The 20,589-nt window shown below is 51.3% G+C and overlaps 1 protein-coding gene across 4 annotated transcripts in view; it reads right to left on the reverse strand.

Moving 5' to 3' along the window:
- NR6A1 (nuclear receptor subfamily 6 group A member 1) overlaps positions 1 to 20,589 on the reverse strand; it is a 101,591-nt gene that overhangs the window by 18,438 nt on the left and 62,564 nt on the right. For 3 of the 4 annotated variants that reach the window (XM_069771384.1, XM_069771383.1, XM_069771385.1), the window contains 2 exons: positions 7,107 to 7,337; positions 1,745 to 1,800 (listed from right to left, as the gene is read on the reverse strand). In XM_069771384.1, coding sequence (XP_069627485.1) covers positions 1,745 to 1,800; positions 7,107 to 7,337 — 287 coding nt within the window. Of the gene's footprint in view, positions 1 to 1,744; positions 1,801 to 7,106; positions 7,338 to 16,204; positions 16,405 to 20,589 lie in introns of those variants that run through there. The other variant, XM_069771386.1, reaches the window with a different exon arrangement.

Genomic DNA, 20,589 nt, shown 5'->3' on the forward strand with positions numbered 1-20,589 from the left:
ACAATGTCAAATACACACAGCAACGAGCCATAAATCAGCCACTGTCACACAGTGAGCAACCTGGGAGTAATAGAGGCCAGTTCATTGGGAACATCACTCAGTACTCGGCAGAGGTAAAGGCAAACAGAAAGTGGGGTAGGCTCCAGTTTGATAAAGCAATTGAGAGAAGCAAGGTGACACATATGAAATTAGTCAGGAAAACATTTACAGGGAATTGTTGTTCACTTGTTTTTCCCCAGGTAAGAACCAGGTGGCACCCAAAGAAGTAACCAAGCACCTAATACTTAAAACAAGTATTTAGAGAGTAATATATATGAAGTTAAAATAGACTTGAAAAAAATTAAAAGTTTAGTTCACTGAAGTATAAAATTTCAACAAAGAGCTGGGTATGCTCCTGGAGAAATGTTGCATCAGTAGTGGTGAAAATACAACATAAAAGTTTCTGGGCTCTTTTTTTTTTTTAATTCTGTGCATGTCCCTTAGCGAGGTTGTTGCAAAATACAGAAAGACCTCGAGTTAACATGCTGCAAGAAAGTGCAGTGAACTCTGAACATCGTTTTCAAGAGCCAAACATTGCTTAGACAGTTTATTCCAGTCTTGCAAAAGTGTCAGAAAAACTCAGTAAGCTTACCCAGCTACAGCATCTGAAGAGTGCAATAGCTAAATAGTCTCACTGCAGGAAATGGAGTTGATGGCATGACCTATGGTCCAACATTGACCGATCACGCAAGTCTCAGATGAGCAAGGGCCCACTCTGGCTAGCAACGCCTGCTGTTTTACTACAGCTACATTGCTCAGAGAGGCAGTAAAAATTGTTACCTGGCCAGAAATTAAATGTTTGTTCTTCTTCGATAGACCCCTGCAGGCTTTAAGAATCAGTAACTAATGCTGTTACAAATACGATGTTTGCAAACAGCAGAAAATGTTCTATCATTACTAAGAGATTTTATTGTTTGAGCTAGGCTCTCTCTGATGCTGACCATAGGCATGGCCGCACTGTCCAATTCTTGCCCTTTTCTCGGTTTGCTATGGAGGACCTTACTGAGCAAGCAGGGCATCTGGTTGGTGGCTTCTCATGGTTTGGTTTTGGACTGGGGCGAGTAGTCTCTTCATAGGCACAGAGAGTCAAAGAAAATTCTTTCAGTGTTATTTTTATTTTATTAAAATAAATAGTAAACTTTTAAAAGATCTCTTTTCTAGAAGCGAGCTGGAAATGGCCATCATTTCTCACACGTGCAGTACAAGCTGTTGTGCTGAATTACCTCGCACTTTACAAGACATCTCCAGACAAGCTGCACCATCAATCAGCGAGACATTTACTGGGTGCCCTGCTTGCAACAACTGAAGGAATTGCAGCAGGCAGCCTGTGAGATTTACTGGGAGCTGTGGAGGGATGGACGTCCTTGTGCGGCTCACAAAGGACAGAGCGCTGCAAGACTGCCCATGAATTCACATAGGCACCCTGGGACTGCGCCGTGTCCCCTCCGGGAAAAAGCAAGCACCGAACTTTATTTACAAATCTACAGGTCATGACGTAATTCTACACCTGTGGAGAGTCAAAACCCTGCTACGCCAGCAGAAGGCAGAGGCAGGGCCGAGAAAGGCTCAGTCAAACGAACCCCAGCCCCATCCCACGCCAAGCTGCTGCCGCGGTCCGAGCCCACTGCTGTGAGAGGAGCTGTGTGCCGAGGCCAAGAGAGCAAAAGCTGAAGGGAACTGTGGAGAAACGGTCGGACATGCTCACCTGGACAGGTCCGATGCTTTTGTTTCTGCCTCCGGGCATGCCATCCTCTCTGATTGCTGAAAGAAAACAAACCAAACCTTGGTGAGGAACACTACTGTTCAGTATTCCAGAAATACATAAGAAGGTATCTACTGTTTTGAAAAAAATCTTTGTATCTTAAAAGATTCATTTTGTTCACCAAAGCACAGAAACCTCCAGTGCCTTCCAGGGCACTGGAAAGCTCAAGCAGTACACACCATGACCCTCACCCCAAAGGGTATAAACGCATTGATGGGGCTACAAGCATTACTCAGAGAGTTTAGTATTTCTTCATGTGATCCTTGAGTGACAGGTAACGAAGGAATAGCAATCCTTTATCACAGTTACTTCCAGCATAATTTGAGAGATGGCACACAGAAAGCAAACCTACTTCACCTCCAGAAATAATGCAATGAATACCCACAACTGCTAGAAAATGAAATGCAAACGCTGGCGTTTCTAACTCCACTGCCCACAGCCCTGTGAACCACCGCGAGCCAGACTCCACCTGGAGAGACACCAAGCAGTGCTACCGACAACACAGAGATAAAGCACTTCACTGGTAACTAGTAACACCGCTGTCACTTCAGACGGTCAGATCTCCTACAGCTATCACAGAAAATGGAGGGGAGATGTTTTACCCAGCCAGCTGCATGCAAAGCTGTTGTTTAAAATTCGAGTTACTAGACCGAGCTATGCAGTTCCATTTCAGAAGGGCAGCCTGGTTTCTCAATACAGCAGCTGCATTTTTAAGGCTCTTTAAACAATTTCCAGGGAGCTTCACTGAAGTCCAATTAAGGAGATTATCCTGGAGCTGCTTCTCTACCTTCCTCTTCCCTTTGCTTTTCTCTTTGTCGGCAGAGCAGCTCTGCAGAAGCCATCAGCGTTTGAGGACCAACGCTGCTCCTCGTGCGCCTCCTCTCCCGGGCCGGGTCCCCCTGTTTATCAGGTCCCAATCTCTTTCCCACCGCGACCTGGCCAGACTTGGCAGGAGGCTCTCCCCAGCTGCGCGGTGACCTTGCTGCTGCCGGCCGGCCTCACCCTGCTTGGCACACGGGGCTGCAGGAGGCCCTCCCGAAGCAGAAAATGACACAATATTTAAGGAAAAATTTCTGTACCAGAAAAGGCACGCTGCTGCTTGATTTTAAATATCCGCAGCTCAAATCATCCTCATCTGCCTCGGTGCTGCACTTGCAACTCAGGGATTACAGACGCAGGTTCAGCTAAGGCAATTGTAGCAAGGCAGAGCTATGCACACCCTGCACCTGGACCTAAACTGTGTTTTCCTGAATTAAAACCACCGAGTCAAGCAAGGCAAATCACTACGCAAAAGTGTCCTGATGATTTACAACTCCAGCAGTCCGTGACCAGCAGCACAGCGATCCCTGTGGCACCTTACAACACCACGTTACGAAATCAGCAATACAGTTTTAATCCTTCTAACGCAAACTCTATCACCTCCACAGAAGAGCAAGTATTTTTATTTAAAATGCCAGATAGCATTCATTTAAGCACACTGGAGAAGCCACAAACAATTATGGTTACCTTCTACATCACACAAATCTCTTAAGATATAGCAAGACAATAAGCTCATTTTAACAAACAAAGCTGTTTATTTTCTATGAAAGCTCATTCCAAAAAACATTAATTTCTCATTAAAAAAATGTGACTGATGTAAAACTAAGCTCTCTGTTACTCCCTTTAGGTTTTTTTAACTTAATGGAACTACAGTAAGAGTTTTCCAATTTGGGGGGAACTTCTCTAGTTTTCCAAGATATTTTATTGCTAATTGTGATTCCAAAGGCTCCTCGGCTAATTCCATTACAAGCCATGGACATAAATTGTCTTGGTCTTTTGATTTCAAAGTGTAATTATAGCAGACATTAGCTTACATCTTCCTTTTCTACGTCCACATCATTTTATAGAACGCCTTGGAAAATCTGCCTCTGCAGAGTTTACAGTTCTTAACCACGGAGACAACGCTGGTTGTCACCAGGCTGGTCTTTACTCTGTGCTCCAGCTCCCATCGCCCCAGCAGAGCTGCCCTCCCTGCTGAACTGGTCTGATGAGCTGCCTGCCAAACTGGCAACGGTTGCCAGCCACTGCTGAGGGCAACGCTTCGCAGGAACTCTTGCGCTCGCCACTCAAACCCACTTTAACCCCTGTGTACTAAGAGGAGTTTGTAGTTTGGCTGCGCAGGTCCTTGCAGCAGTGGGTGCCATTTAAACCAGAGCTCTATCCAAGGCAGTACCCAAGCTCATGCATGTTATCTTTACGACTGCTGATATTTTCAACAACTGGAGGTTAAACGAACCCCATTACTCTTGATGCAGTCACCGTCGCTCCAGCAGTTCTCCGCTGGCCAGTGGTTCGATGCTTTGCGGACTGCCTTGCCGGACCCTGCAGGCATAGCACCCGACAGCGAGACTTACAGGATGCAAACTGACTTTGTTTATTTTTGTAAATTCTTACAACCGTTCCTAGCTTAAATGGAAGAACCCCCCACCCAGCCCCTGGGAGGTGCTCGGCACCACCTGGTATCTGCTGCGATGCTTGACTTGGGTATCAACAGGGACAAACACGTTCTGCTGCAGAGCTCAGCCTTCGTGGACCAGCACTATTCCCTGCTGCTTGCAGCTCGGATATGGAGCTCCCCCGTCTCCCAGATCATTGTACATTCAAGATGCTTCTCTCAAACGGGATTTTTGGAAGTCTTGCCAGTTGCGTAACCTAGCCAAGATCTGCCACAAGATGTCGTAATGTTTTTGCTGGTGGTCCATCAAAAAAGGCTTGGGGGAACCTGTATGGTTCCGAAGCACAGACGCACTCCCCCAGAAGAGCTGTACAGGGCTGCACGACAGTCAGTCTCCTCAAAGCTGGTTTCCCTTCCCATGTTGAGCTCTGTGCCTTACCTGAATTCAGAACTAACCGTACTCAGACCCCAGTATGAAGTAACTTTGCGACTCCATCACGCAATAATTTGGGCACCCTGGCGTGAAGCACAACGCTTCTTAACCGCCTGCGCCCCTGGGTCGCTGCCTGCAGACTGCCGCGTCCTCTGCGGAGCCGAAGCCGGGGCGGTTGTTGGGGGAAGAAGGAGCGGCGGTCGGTCGGTCGGTTGGTTGGCAGTCGGTCGGTCGGTCGGTGCTCGGTCGGTCGGTGCTCGGTCAGTCGGTGCTCGGTCGGTCGGTCGGTCGGTGGTCAGTGCTCGGTCGGTCGGTCGGTCGGTGCTTGGTCGGTGCTCGGTCGGTCGGTGCTCGGTCAGTCGGTGCTCGGTCGGTCGGTGCTCGGTCGGTCGGTTGGTCGGTGCTCGCTCGGTCGGTGGTCGGTGCTTGCTCAGTCGGTCGGTCGGTCGGTGGTCGGTCCGTGCTCGGTCGGTCCGTGCTCGGTCGGTCGGTGCTTGGTCGGTCGGTCGGTGCTCGGTGCTCACTCGGTCAGTCGGTCGGTGGTCGGTCCGTGCTCGGTCGGTCGGTGCTCGGTTGGTTGGTGCTTGGTCGGTCGGTCGGTCGGTCGGTGCTCGGTGCTCGCTCGGTCAGTCGGTCGGTGGTCGGTCAGTCGGTGCTCGGTCGGTCGGTGCTCGGTCGGTCGGTCGGTTGGTGCTCGGTGCTCAGTCAGTCCGTGCTCGGTCGGTCGGTGCTCGGTCGGTCCGTGCTCGGTCGGTCCGTGCTCGGTGCTCGGTCGGTCGGTCGGTGCTCAGTCGGTCCGTGCTCGGTCGGTCCGTGCTCGGTCGGTCGGTGCTCGGTGCTCGGTCGGTCGGTCGGTGGTCGGTCCGTGCTCGGTCGGTCGGTGCTCGGTCGGTCGGTCGATCAGTCGGTCGGCGGGCCGGCAGGTGGCGCTCCGCCCCCGCGGGTGAGCCGCGCCCGCCGCCCGCCGCCACCGGAGCGTCGCGCTGCCGGTACCGGCAACGCCAGGGCGGGCGGGCGGGAGAGAGACGGGTCGTCGGGAGAAGCCGCCCGGCAGCGGGTGGGGAGAGAGAGAGCCGGACACTTCCACGGGGCCGGGTGCCCCGCCGGGGTCGGACAACCACGCGAGGCGGAGGAGAGCGCTTGGAGGAACGGGAACAGCGCGCCCCGGGTTAGGAGATCGGGGGGAAGGCGCCGAGAATAAAAACGCACCCAGCCAGCGCTTCGGGTCGCCCAGAACTACGCTCGTCAGGTCAAAGACTACCGGGAACCAGCTTGCCTTCCCCATCAAATAAAACTCCCCAAGATAGTGTGTAATCAAAGCGGTCAGGAGATAAGCTTTCCATCTCAGCCCCAAGGTACATTTTCTAAGGAAGATCCTGCTGGATTTGCGGTAAATTTATGGAAGTTTTAGTGCTTTTGACAGGCGGCTTTCACGTGAACGATGACACTAAAGGCATCAATAGCTACATTTAAAAAACATGAGATGACACTTCTGTTTGGCAGCCAGGAAGGGGTCCCTCCCACCGTCCCACCTGCGCGTCCGGGGGGAGCGCAGCGGCCCCTGTGCTACAGCAGCACCCGCTGCTGCTCAGACTCCTGCCTGTTGCCATTAAACCAAGAAATATCTGCTTTTAATGGGCAACAACATTTCCAGAGATTAAAAAGTCAAAAGATTGAAGAGTCGAGACATGACACGGAAATCCCAGTCTATTTTTCATTATTAACTTCTGAGCTATTTAAGATTTTCCATCCTGAAGATGATACCGTAGCATTCATCACCTCTGCACACGTGGGGACTAGCGGGTTCTTGTCCCTAACCCAGCACAGCTCCTTCTCCAGACCGCACTTGTCTCCTCAGTGACCTCATACCTGGCAAAACCACCGTCGGCATTCCCCAGCTCCACACGCTGCTGCGGGAGCCGTGCGCCATCAACCAGAGAGGCAGTAGGCGAAGACCCTCACACCTTATCACTGGGCAGCAACTGCAGGTCTAAGCTCCCACAACAACGAACAGGTAAAGTCTGACTTGGATCTCTTGGGACTTAAATAGCGTATTTAAATGCATTCATTTTTGCTACATTAGTATATCAAAGCACAGAAATAGTGACCACCTCGCTCAGGATAAATGCAAGGACAGATCCACCAGGAAGGACAGTAATGAACTGCTACCTTCCCTGAAAAAAGGGATCACAACAATCAGCTCTCCAAATACGTATGTGTGCTTTCAATTCATACAGATTTTTCCTCCAGTACAGTAATGAAGTAGTTCAGGAAGAATTTTTTATCCATGCATAATTTTGCTGAAGTTTCACTTTTTCTTGCCAAGAATTTGAGAGGCAGAACTGCAATACAAAATGGCAGCTGAGGAAAGGCAGCATACATTGCTAACACTGGCCCCAACCTGTGCCTTCACCCGTAAAAAGCCCAGTTTTCTTTACCTTTTCGGTTCATCCCCATCTGGAGGCATTTGAGCAGCCGGCAGTACTGGCATCTGTTGCGCTGTTTGCGTGACATGACGCAGTTCTTGTCTCGACTGCATCTGTAAACCCGCTTGTTGCAGATGCTCCTTTTGAAGAACCCCTTGCAGCCCTCGCAGGAGATGATCCCATAGTGCAGCCCCGTAGCTCTGTCCCCGCAGATCAGGCAGGTTCGCTGATCCACCCGCTCATCTGCAAGAGAAGAGGGAAGGCTTTGTGGTCAACAAAACGGCTTCACCGAGCAATCAGAAACTCTCCTGAGGGGACTGGGAAAGTTTCCGTGCCCCGTGGCCTGCCCAGACAGAGCGCAGCAGAGGCACTCACCCAGAAACGCCGGTCTCAGCGGCCGGCACAGCCCGGCCGGAGGTGCTGCCGGCACAAGGCTGCTCACTGCCTTTACTCGGTCAGCAGAGCGAGGTGGGCAGGGGGGTTTGCCTCCAGCTCTGGAGCTTCACAGGCCTGCCACAAAGCCAGTTCCGCAACCGCCAATAAAGTCATTTCAATTCAACATATTCATAGGAAATCAAGTCCAGAAATTCTCAACAGTGGCAAGAAGAATGAAGAAAAGTAAAACCCATGTTTGCTTAAAAAACAGCCTCTTAGAAATGTCCTTAGTCACACAATTTGTCAGAAATGGAAGTAGTTTGGGAAATGAAGCGCCATTTAGATCGCGAGGAGCACACATTACAGCTGTAAGAGGCCACATCGGTGCAGTGCCTGCCTCTGCCACAAAATGGGGTCTCCTCCTGCCACAGGCAGGAGGTCAAACCCATCACCCAGAGGCCAAACAAGTCCCCGAGCAGCTTCCCTGGCACTATCTTATGTATTCCCTTAACAAAGAACAGAGATGAGAGCAAAAAAATGGATGATGTTTTCTCATCAGGATGGCACAAGCACGCTGCACTGCCCCTGAAGTTTATTTTATTCCCGATTTTCAGGTTTTCCTCTCAACACTCCACTTGGTGCCCAGTGGTGCCAGCACCCGCTGTGGGCACGCAGTAGGAGAACCCCCGAGTTCCTATAAAGTCAGGTTTGACAAAGAAGCAGCCGGTTGTCAGGCTTGTGCAGATCCATTGCACAGCACTGGAGAGCAGCAGTGCATGGCTGCAAGGGGAGGCTCCATCTTTCACCTTCCCAGCGCTGGGACAGGACCCTTGGAGCTGGGGCGAGAGTGCGACTCTCCCCGGCAGCCTCCATCAAACTTTGTGCTGCTGTTAGCAGAGAGGAACGGGAACCTTGAGGGGAAAAAGGGTCTGAAGCGCCCTGCCTCAACTGCACAGACCAGGTTGTGCCAATACAAACATTGTGCCTGGCAGACACCAATGAACGTGAAATACCGTCACACCTTGTGTATTCCTGGAGGCAGGCAGAGGGACCCCCTCACCTCCTTGCTCCCTCCCGTGGCTCCAGCAGCACCAGCAAAAGCCTCACGGCACAAGTCACCACCCAGAACCCAAGTGAATTACGTTATGGTTAAGCCACAATGACGTGACTTTACTGTTTTCCAAATCTTTGGAAGGCCTTTGGACGGCTAAAAATGTAAATTGCAGGACTCGCAGCAACAGGAGCTGTCACATTAAATTTCGTATTTTAAGACACTAACATCACCTCTGAGACAGAGCAGGGATGATGCACGGCTCAGCGAGAACCTGCGAGCAGGCAGTGATCTCCGTAGAGGTGATGTCAAATGGAAAGGAAAAAGTAAATGATGGCTGAAGAGACCCAGGTAGTTAACGAAGATGGATCCTCATTACCTTGCATCTGTATAGGAAGGCCTAAACCTTGCTTCACAGTAACACTCAGCTACGCTTAAGATAATGCCAGCAAGTTGCACCAGAAGCTTTTCCTGTAGCAGATGTTTAGCACAGCCAAACAGCTTAACCCCTCGCACACCAGGCCTATCTGCTTTCCCTGCCCCAGTGTTGTAACCCATTAATATCCCGATAGTTGCAAACGGAGCTGCACTTTGAAGATGGGCACTATTCAAGTGCGTTCAGGGGTACACACAAATCTGCAGTACACTTTATGGGGTTGCTTTCCCAAATGTCAAATAATCATTACCTGGACGACTAGATCACCCTGGCCGAGCAAGGCAGAGGCACCAAGGAACAGAAAGGGCATCGCTTTGGTTTGGAGCAACAGGACTCGAGGAACCACACTTCTGTCTTTCACTCAGTTGCGCATTTCATAGGGATGCTGGTTAAACCAGATTATTTCTGGTATTTCTTGGCTTGAACACGTGACCGTGCAAGTTCCAACGGGCAGAATACCCACAGCTAAAGCGGGACCCGGGAGGTGGCAACAGTTTTCTGCAGCTCCCCGGGGATGGATGCTGCACGTGGTTCTCCACGCAAGCCTCGGGTACCCAGAGTTTAGCTTCAGTGCCTCAGTCCTTTCTCTCTGGAGTTTGTGTGATACATATATTTAATCATGTTTAGTTAAAGACAAGCTGCTTAGGAGACACAAGAAGTGCATATGCTTTCCAGGACCTGCCTTGCAGATGCAGGCTGTGCTGCATAGGAAGTTATTCCTCTATGGCCCAACTGTTCAAAACTCAGAGGAGAAACTTTGCTGCAGGACCTCATGTGATAGCGACAGTCAAATTAATGGGGAAATCAGGAGTATGTGGCAGTGCCTGGGGAAGACACCACAAAGCAGTCAGGGTTGTCCTGTGGGAAGGGGAAGGTGGGATAGCCCAGACCACGTGGCATTTTGGACCTTGCCGGTGGAGCCGGGGAGGAGAGCAGCCAGAGCTGCTTTTCTCTTCTTCTGAGATGGCCGCGAGCTGCAGAGCGAAGGCACTCGAGGGCCAGTGCTCCTTTGGGTGCATCCAGGTGACAGGAGCAGAAGAGAGTGACCCACATGGCACCCTCACACCTCAGCGGGGACAAAGGCTCCTTCCAGACAGCACCCGAGTGGCCACAACGGCGACTTGTCCAGGTGACGAGGGAATTACAGCGATGCTCCGGCATGGGCGGCAGAGGGTCACGCAGTGTCAGAGATGATGGGTCTTGAGGGGTAAAGGAAAGTGGTTGAGAAGATGAATAACGGGAGGTGGGGAGAGGGCAGTAAGAGAAGGGAGACAGACAGACCAGGTCAGAAAAACAAGGAGACAGTATAAGGGACAGAAAGAATAAAAAAACCTTGAAGAGCAAGAAGAAGGAAAAGAGCACAAACTCAAAACAGAGAAACCATCCGGCACGATTACTCTCAAAAAGATGGCACAGCCAGAGCAGGAAAGGAGGAAGAAGGCAGGCACAGCTCCGGGAGCAGGCAGGGGCTGACCCCTTGCCTTACGCAGGAGATGGAGCGGGGCACGGCAGCTGCCTGCGCCCACTGACCCACCCAGGGAGCAAAGGAGAGAGCTCAGACCGGGCAGACACACAACTACACAAATCCGCATCGTGCCTGGTGTGCTACCCACACCCTGTTGTTCCTGTTTTGTGTCACTTGGTGAAATGACACAGACTTTGAAAGTCCCCAACCTTAGGATGGCACCGGCTTGTGAAGATGAGCTAGTTCAAACTCACTTCAGCATGACAACACCGAGCCTGGTTTTCCTTGCTTAGATTTGACCAGGGAGTTTTCCGAGACAAAGGTGTTTTTATCCACAGGATTTTTGGAGCAGCAGGAGGTAGCAGTCACAGTGAAGTCCTCTCCAATCTCGATAAAGCCTAAGCAACCTGACAAACCAGTGTGTAGGTTCTTACTATCAGAGAACATGTGAACGCAATAGAAAAAAATGAGCCAAATGTATTAGGATCAGAAATGAAACCGGTTTTCAGTTACACAAGCCAAGTAAAAATCTAACCCATCTGTATTCATCTTTAAAAGGTTTGCTAATGCGCAGCATGCAAATTTGCACTTCTCTGTGAATGTCACCACACTTGTTATAAAACCTTAAGATAAAGGAATGAATGAAGGAAACGCAAACTTTAACTAAAGAAACGTTCAACGGTGTCATCACCACACAAAAACGTTCCCAGTTTTACAGGACAGACAACCTCAGGTATGTGCTTAATGAAGACTGCAGAGGAATGCTGCTACAGATCAGGACTGGGGCTATCTGAGCATCTCGCTGAAGGGAGGCAGCTAAACATGACTTTGTAGTCACCAATTGCATAATCTCTACCTTCAGCTATCTGATAAACGCTGGGAGGGGGCCGGGGGATTAGCCTGGGACAGAAGAGTCCTCTATCTGCAGGGTTTAGCTCAGCCTCAGCTTAACTCCTGGCCCTCCCCCTGCTCCCACCAGCAGTGCCATAAATCGTGGGCGCTGGGGGACCCCCGGGTCAGCAGCAACGGCCGCGCTCGCTGCCGGGCATGCCGTGCCATGGCCGGGCAGGCTGGGGCGGAATTAGGGAGCCATGAAACTACCGGCTTACACACACGGCAAAAGGTAGAGGAGGATGGCTGCGGTGGACGGCTGCGGTGGACGGCTGCGGTGGATGGACGGCTGCAGCGTCCCATGGCAGATCACGGGGCTCCCTCCTCGCCGGAGCAGGCTGATGGCTGAGGATGTAAATGAGGGCTCATTTCCAGGCGCAGCTTTTTTGTTGCGGGAAGAATAGGGCCTCGTCTGGCGAACACGGGAAGCCGGGATGATTAAAGCGAGGAGGAATCAGAATCCTTCCCTCGCCGTCCCCATCTCCCCGCTAGCAGGGTGACGGCGAGGTGGTGTGAATGGCCCCATTGCCACAATAACTGCACATGCCTCCCTGCAGAAACTGTTAATTGGGTGGGTTTCCAGATTAAAATTCACCATAGAACAGCAGCACACACCATGAACAAAGACACGGACCTCCAGGAGCTAGAGAGATGCCCGTACACCCCGTAAACTGCCACTCAAACAAAACTGGCAGATAAAAAATAATTACCTACTGAAAGTCTTAGAGTTTCAGAGGTTTAAAAAAAATCCTGTAGGAACCGTGACCAGGCCCAAGACGCTCCCCCTGTGGCCCATGGGTTTGCTGGCTCCTGACCTTTGCTATTTTTCACCCTACTTAATGCAAGCGCCTTGTGTAGGCGAACGGTGGGACAGCCAGGCCAGAATCGTAGCAAACTTTAGAGAAACAGTAAAGCATGGGCAAATTTAAAGCAGTTTTGCGCTGGGGGTGCTCTGAACTCCCTTAACCTTGAAATTTCAGTAGAATATCGAAACACATAGTAAGTATAATAATTTTAAAGCAAGCAGCCCTCCTTCCTCCCTGGCTCTGTTCTCTCTCGTCTCACTGATTCCTCTGGTTTCAAAAGCCACACAAGACAATGTAGCTTAAGAAACAAAGCAATTGGTAAGAAGTTTTTTTAAATACCTTGCACATGTTTTATTTCAGAGAGAGAGGGCTGAGGAAGCCCCCCCCCCTCAATTTTCCTGATGGGTCTTACATTTAACGAACTCATACATGGGATATTCTGGCTTTGTTCTCACAACCCATTGTAGCAGGGGCCACTAAATCAAACAGTTGCTGCTACGACAAAAGCACTCACAAAAATCTCAACCTCATCTTGAACCCTGAAGATTTTTATGGCTACTCCCTTGCTAACCCCTCCCCAAAGCCACATTAAAGGATGTATTGTTTTCAAAGGTCATGGTAGGTTTCATACCACATTTTAATACAATGTAAATTCTCCAAGAATATTATGATGTTACACAAGAGTCACAGAAGACGTAGTGAGAAAGAGAAGAAATCTCTCCTTGTCTATGTTTTATAAGGCAAACAGTAGAAGCAATACACTTATTTTTTAAAAGACTTGCTTTTCCCCTCAGTGAAATGAGTAGTCTTGATAATTTTTAGAAGAAAATTCCTAAGAATTTCCAAAAGGAAATACCTTCGAATCCTGCTGAAGCACATGGCAAAGACACATACATAAAACACTAAAGCGCATGAATGAGCATATAAAATACACAGCAAATAAATTAAAGTATCGGGACACATGTCCAGCCCTCAGCGAGTCTCCATCACCGCTCCCACCTGTATCACTCCTGCGGACAAACACCTGAGCGGGCTACGGGGAAGCGCCTTTGGTGTTCCGAGAGCGGGCAGGCAGCACAGCCGCATTCCTGGAGGGGACCAGACGCTGGCTTCGTCTTGGCAGTTCCTCATGGCTGCGAGAAGGATTGCACCCACCCCTCCAGATGCAGTGTAAAACCGTACAGCACCTACAGCTCCCTGCGAGCGATTTACCTTGGAAATAAGACCGTGTGTCGGTGCAGCCAGCTTGCCTGACTTGTAATATCGGTGCTTTATAATGGAGCAGAAACAAAGACTTTACTTCCTAGAGTGAGGCCAAAAGTGAAGGCACAAACCCTCACCCAAACGCCCAGAGCAGATGGTGCTGGGATTTGGTCCTGCTGAAAAGTGAGAGGGAGGACTCAGAAAGCTGCAGTTTGCAAAACTTCCCATTTTTACAGCAGAACGTGATTTACAGCTAAGGAAATCTTTCATAGCTGAAAAAAAGGTTATAGACACTCAGCACCGCAATTCATTAATATATTCAACATCTTTTCAACTGTGTATCATTTATTTGCTTTGTGATTAACTCGCCCTATCACACACACCCCACAGTACCCTTTAGCTGGGTTTAAATCTCAAGCTGCTAAATACCAGCTGTTTGGGGAGGGGGAGATCTCACACATGTGTTACTTAAATCCTAACAAAATCTCGCTCGCCTCTGATGATGCCTCAAACACAAACAAACGCCTTGAAGGTTTCTTTTTCTCCTTATCTTTCCTAACGATTTTTTTCGCTGTCAATGTTTAGTTTCAAGAAAACCGTCTTCTTAAATTCAAGACACAGATTTGGGGTGAATCCCCCCTCGCTGCGGAGTGCTGCATTGTCCAAACAAGCCCACCCCCAAAACCAGATGCTTTTGCTTAAGGGGCTTTTCTTTAACTTATAATCGATGAACACAGGGATTAAATTTTCTGTTGGGCGGCCCCTCCCCGGGACAGGAGCGACCTCGGCGGCCGAGCCCATCGCTGGGTGCACAATGGGCCGGGGCGTCCCGCTCCTGCTCCCCATCGACCCCGCAGATGGGGGTCCCGGCCCCACGCTGGATGCGGGCGAAAGCACCAGCGTCCTGCCTGGCCAGGCCAGGCTCAAGGAGCAGATTGTGCTGCCCCGGATCAGGCCAGCCATGGTGAGAGCCTGAATAGAATTAACCCTCTGTGAACTAAAACAAAAACATTTGTGTGCCCAGCTGGGATAAAGGTTAATTTAAATGGACAAGCCTCCTCAAGTCCTTTAAAAAAAAAAAAAAAGAAGGGGAAAGAAAGAGACTGCCTGCAACCTCATGTTCTGTACTGTAAAAAGATGTTCTAATTATGGAGACACAGAGAGCGCGGTCGCATTTTAAAAAGCACCGACCGAGTATTGAAAAGAAAAGAGGAGAAATGCTGCGACAGAGAAATGGCCAGCGCATCTCAGCTTTGCTCTCCCTTTCCAGTAATCAAATCCAAAAACTCAGTCTTATTCCACGCTGATTTTGTTTCTGCCAAAGAAGAGTTCAGTCAAAAGAAAACGCTCATAAAACCCCCAGAAGTCATCGGCTGCTCTTTTTCGTGTAGGTATAAATCAAGAGTGTGCAGCTGATGAAACCCATCACCCTTCCCTTCCGCGGGCTGGGACCGATCACCATTTGCATATCAAAAACTCATCTGCGACATGCAACTTCACCCGGGCAGGCTGGGAGCCCCTCTCCCCCCTGGCCTTGCCTCTCCTCCTCACCCCAAAACCCAGCCCTGCGCCCCAGAGCACCCACGTCCCACGGGACCCAGCGCCGGCAGGAGCCGGCCAAGGGACGAGGGACGCTGCGAGATCTTCGCCCCGCTCCATTGTGCGGCACCGGGAGGACGGGCGACGGGGCCTGATCCTTCACTCCAGCCAGTTGTTGCACAAAGAGTTTGGAACAAAAGCCCACTGCACCAAAATGTGCCCCCGCTAACCGAAGCGACAGCCTGCAGCTGCTGTAGCAGGCACAAGGGTCTCCATCCCTCGCGCTACCTACCCCTTCACAGGGTCTGGAGATCGATTCCGAGCTTACCCGGCGCTTTCCCAACTGATCAACTTTCTCTAATCCAACTTAAGAAAAAATAAAGCTTTTTGCATGGTCCCCTGCCCTTGCTCCGGCACGGCCATAGGCTCTCAATTAAAATCTGGTTTAGACTCTATTTTTTAAAATTGATAAATTACAAAGCAGTAAGATTAAAAACTGACTTGCCTGCCTAAAGATAATTCTCTGGGAGCTATGTAAGTTGTCTAGATGTGCAACGACTGAGAATGATGCAGAATTAAGAAAATCTAAGATTAAAACAACAACAACCACCACCACAACAAAACGCAGCGGTCCCTGCCTACGAGGAGCCAGGGCCTAGGCACAACCAAAAATCGTGACTTTTCTAAACGTGTGTTACCCAAACACGCGCTGTGCTTTCCTTAAATATTTTGTCCTTATTCTGAAGAAGAGCTTTGCCACTGTCTTCAATCGGGGGGGAGGGGGGGAAGCTGTAAAATATCAGTAACTAGTATTAGTCCCAGGAGAGATGGAGCTACGTTATCAAGTGCCTGCATGACCCCGATACTATCAATAATTAACGATACTAAAAAAAGCTCTTCCAGATGGTCGAAGGGATTAGGAAGTTTAAAATATAAACAAATTAAGCCACAAAACAAACTAATACCCTTTTTTTTTGTCGCTGTTTCAAATTGCATAATCCCGTTCGCAGCCGCAGCCTGCGACGCGCGGCCAGCACGGCGCAGCTCGCAGCCGCCTTAAAAAGAAGGAAGGAAAAAAAAAAGGGCAAGAAAAGGGGAAAGAAAAAAAAAAAACCCAAACCAAAAACCCCAAGCCTCCGCGGCTGTTCCGCTGCCGCAGCCCCGGTCCGGCTCCCGGTCCCCGCACCGCCAGCGCCCGCTCCCCCCGCCGACCCCGGCCCCGGAGCGGCGGCGGCTGCCGGGGGTGGGGGGGGGGGGGTGGTCGGCGGCGGGAGGCGGCGTCCCCGGGGCCGCGCACCCCCCGCCGCCCCCCCAGCCCGAACAAAGGCCCGGCGCCCCGCTCACCTTCCATGCAGGTCGAGTCCCGCTTCATCCCCCCGGCGCCGCGCTCCTAGGGCCGCCTCATGGCGGCGGCGCGGCGGGGAGCGGGGCCAGCGGCGCGGGCGGGCGGGCAGCCCGGCTCGGCCATCGCCGCCGACCGCGGGCCGGCCCTATGCTAACGAGCCGTGATGTCAGCGCCGCCTCCGCCGGGCACCGAGCCCCGACGGGCCCAGCCCGGGTCGGGGGGGGGGGGGAGGGAAGGGGCCCGCCTCGGCCGGGGTCCCCGCCGAGCGCCGGTCCCCCGGGCGGCGGGACGCAGCGGGCCCTCGGCCGTCGTCGCCCCCCCCCGGGGGAACGGGGCGCGGGGATGGCTTCGGGTGGGTTTTGCCCCGACTCGCTAGCGCGGTCTGCTGAGGGGTTACGCCAACAGCCGGGGAAAAAAACAGAGGAGTTTCTACGACGGAAATTATTTCCTCCAACCGGTAACCGCTGCCGGCCCAAAACTGCCGTTTGGTTTTAATCGTCGCCGACACGCAAGCTCGGGATGGATGGACGGGTCCCGCTGTACATCCAACCAAACGCGGGCCGCGACGGGCACGGCTTGCCTGCACGGCGCACGCCGGCGTGGGCGAGGGAAGGCATCGTGCCGGCCACGAGCAAGCGCCTTCCCGCGCCCCCGGCGCAGCCGACAGCAACAGTCCACCGCGAACGTGGACCGGGACCCCCGGTTCCCACGGGACCGGGAACTGGGGCGCTGCCGCGGCAGCGGTCGCGACGGGGTGGGGGACCGGAGCCCTCCTCGCGCGGGTCTGCGTAAGCCAGCCTACGGGGATGGGACGCTGGCGACTGGATGCTCGCTCCAGCTTCCTCAGCGGAGGAACACGTGCGCGTTCCCTGTGGTCATAGAGAGATTTCCAAAGGGTGAACAGTCAACATGGCACGCGCTCACACTCTATTTCATAGTCGTCATTTACAGAAACGCGGTAGTTGCCAGATGAGCAGGAGCACAACCTGTTCCAGCATCCCCCTTGGCCATGCCCAACACCAGCGCTCTGGAGGAAAGCCGAAGAAACTGCCGCACAATCCATTTTCTATCCTCTGAGGCTGCTTAGCACAGGCTTGCTTTAGAAAAGTGATTTCAGCATCAGTTTGTATTGTTGTCATCAACCTCACAAAAGCTGACTTGAAGATTAGTACCCGGACTAATACGGAAAACAAACCTGGCTCTAGAAAAAAATACACCTGCTGAGCCACGCTGGGAAATCGGGGTTTCTGCCTTCTGCCTGCAGGTACGCTCTGCAATCAGCTTTCTAAGTGCCGCGGTAGCATTTTGAAGTTGGGATGGAGTGGGGAAAAAACAAACCACTGCAGGAAATACAGCAACAGATGAGGAAAAAAAAGTAGGTGTGCCATCAGCAGGCACAAGGGCTCTCTAAGTCCCCCTGAGAGCACGTCCCACGGGAGGAGTGGTGCGGTCGATGCTGATGGGGACGCGTGAGCTATGCAGCCCAGTTCTGGTCACCCGAACCACGCGGTGGTCTAAGGACAGCGGTGAGTGCGGGGAGACAATGAACAGGGTAGGACTGGTACACAGGCAGCTGGTGATGGACGAGTGCAAAGGTCAGCCAAATGATCAGAACTTAACAGTATGATCTGCACCAGCTTGTCAGTGAGCTGACATTCACCTTCCTAATGGAAACAGTTTCAGCAGCGCTATTGCTAGAATGGAGTTAAAATCACACTGGCCATAGCTCCAACAAGAAAACCTGCACTATAATGAAAAACACTACATGGGACATTGGGTGTTTTGTCTTTTCCCAATTTCTCTCTCACCTAATTAAAAAATCCATGCTGCTCAACCTCCTCAAGGCGGATCATCTCTGCCTCTAAACTTGGTGGCTCTGCAAACCTTCATAACAATAAATCTGTGGCTGATTTAGCTGCCTGCCTCAAAACAGGTACTACCATGGCAGCACTGGTAACTGAGCTCTCTATCAGATACAGCCGTGTGTTTCTCTGCACCAGTGAATGTTTTCATGAATCTCTTCTGCTCCTTCATCCTCCTCCTGGGATGAACTCAACCTTGGATATTGCACGGTTCATGTCTCCTTAGTGCTGCAAACATGGGATACCCAATAAGCTGTCCCAGTGGTCAGCTGGGTTTGACCAAGCCCAAAACAACGCTCACCACACCAAGGCATTTAAGGGAATGGCCAAAAATGTTTCTGCCAATGCCCAGTTCCACCTGTCCTCCAGATGTCTACGCTGACTCTGTTCAAAAGCCATAGTCTGCTTCTGTTCCTCATCCTGAGGACCGCAGGGCTCAACCATGCTCTGAGAAATGGCTGACTTAAAATAAACAAGGCACAGAGGCAACAAAAGAGGTCATATTTCACTCGATCCCAAGCCTGAAATTTTATTGCTTTCTGGTGACATCCAGCAATGCAAATAACCCCATGTGCACGCAAGAGCAAGGCTCAGCAGCATCCTCCTGGCAGTCTGGGCACCCTGCTCCAGCTCACCCCGCTTGGGCAGGGGGGTTCGACCCAACCATCTGGGAGGTCCCTGCCAATCCCAACCCTTCTGTGATTCTGTCTATTCATAATCCCACTTGTAACCCATCATTTCTGCAGGAGCAGGTGCATAATGCAGGAGCAAGCTGTGGCAAACCAGTCCTTCACTGGGCCAGGTCTCCAGTTTGCTTATGCTGTAAATCTGTAAAGTTGCTGTGTCGGTCCTTGACACGCTCTTCGGATTGACCTCTCTTTTTTTACTTTGGAGGTTACCAAAGCAGGGCCGTGCGAGGAGCCTGCTACCCTGCCTTCGCAGCGCATGGCCAAGGTAAGCCATCCCCTGGCTGCACTGTTTACACAGCTGTTTGCAATTGTGCCTGCTCCCAAATCTCTGCATTCTTCGTCCCATGCGAGCACTCCGCTTGCTCCCGGCGTCCCTTGGAGAAGTGTGACCAGAATGCAGAGTGCTTATTTTGTAACACCCCAGTGTGATGTGGACACAGCGCTCTGAACTAAAGCAACTTAATCTCAGGATAATGCACCGACACAAAGTTGCTCACGCAACTGCTGTTGGGACTCAAAACAGAGATACACCAACCCCCCGCCCCCGCTAATTCAGAAACAACTGCAATTGTAGACAAAACCTGGCTGGGAAAACGGATAATTGGCCAAACAATCCCCAAATTACTCAGAACTCACTTACATTAAATACATGTCACAGTTTGTCCATAATAAATCATCAAGGGCAGAAAATAATTACAGAGATCTGGAACTGGTCTGTAAAATGAGGGGCCAAACTAGGAATGGGCAGAGGGCAGGAAAAGAGACAAGGAAGATTAATTCCGTTGTCTGAACCAAACAGCCTTAAAGCAAGCCTGGTAAAAGGAAAAATAAAGTGGCTAGTTCTGATTTTAGCCTGAATCAGCCAATTCCCACCCCAAACAGAAAAAGCTAGCGCTACTGTAACTGACATCTAAAATTTTAGAATAACACCAGTTCATAACAGTAAAAGCCAAAACCACTGCCAAAAACTGGACAAGTGACACCGCTGCCTGCCTAACAGATTTATTGTCTTGATGTTATGGCCATAAGGGACAGGCACGGGAAGCAAGAGGAAGACACAGGAAGATCTCCAGGGTGTGCTGAGCACTGGCTCATCCCGCTACCAACAGGGTCACTTGTCTGCAAGCGAGGACAGGAAAAACACTGAGTTTTGCTGCAATTTGCCCACAGTGAACTGTAATGCCAGGCAAACCAGCCAGAAGACAGTGGAGAAGATGACAGGTTATAAATATGGCAGGAGAAAAGGAAAATATGGATAAGAGTTGTGCAACGCTTTAAAAAGCATCCTGTACAGATGCAGGCGTGCTTTGAGAGCTTTTTCGTAAGAACATTTTCCCTATTTGCTTTTGGGAGCATGGGTGTTTTGCCCGGGCTGCCTGCGGGAAGCGACTCTGCAGGCAGGAGCAGAGCGGGCACTGCCGGGCACTGCCCCGCTCCCTGGGTGCTCCCTGGGCGCGCGCCGTGAGACCACAATTCCAGAGAGAAGGAATTCCCAAAAGATGGGACTTTTTCAGAAATGTAGAGCCTAACTGGAGTCACGAGGCAGCGCTGAAATGGGTCAGACACTGCCAGACCAGGACGGCGGAGGTCTTCCAGGACACGGTCTGCAGGCACCGTCACTTGCCACAGCCGATCCCTAAAAACCTTCATGACAAAACCCAAATTTGGGCAGAGCGGGGCTGGCAGAGCCGGTGGCCCCAGGACAGGGGCAGCCCTTCCTCGTGCTCTCGCCCTCCCACCCACAGTCACCGTTTCATAATTCTCTGGGCTCCAGCCAGGCTTTGCCCGTTTTCATGACAATCGGGGCTCTGTTGTGTCAACGCAGTTTGAGAC

This window comes from Haliaeetus albicilla, chromosome 26 (genome assembly GCF_947461875.1).
Source record: "Haliaeetus albicilla chromosome 26, bHalAlb1.1, whole genome shotgun sequence".
In the NCBI taxonomy this organism is placed as follows: domain Eukaryota; kingdom Metazoa; phylum Chordata; class Aves; order Accipitriformes; family Accipitridae; genus Haliaeetus; species Haliaeetus albicilla.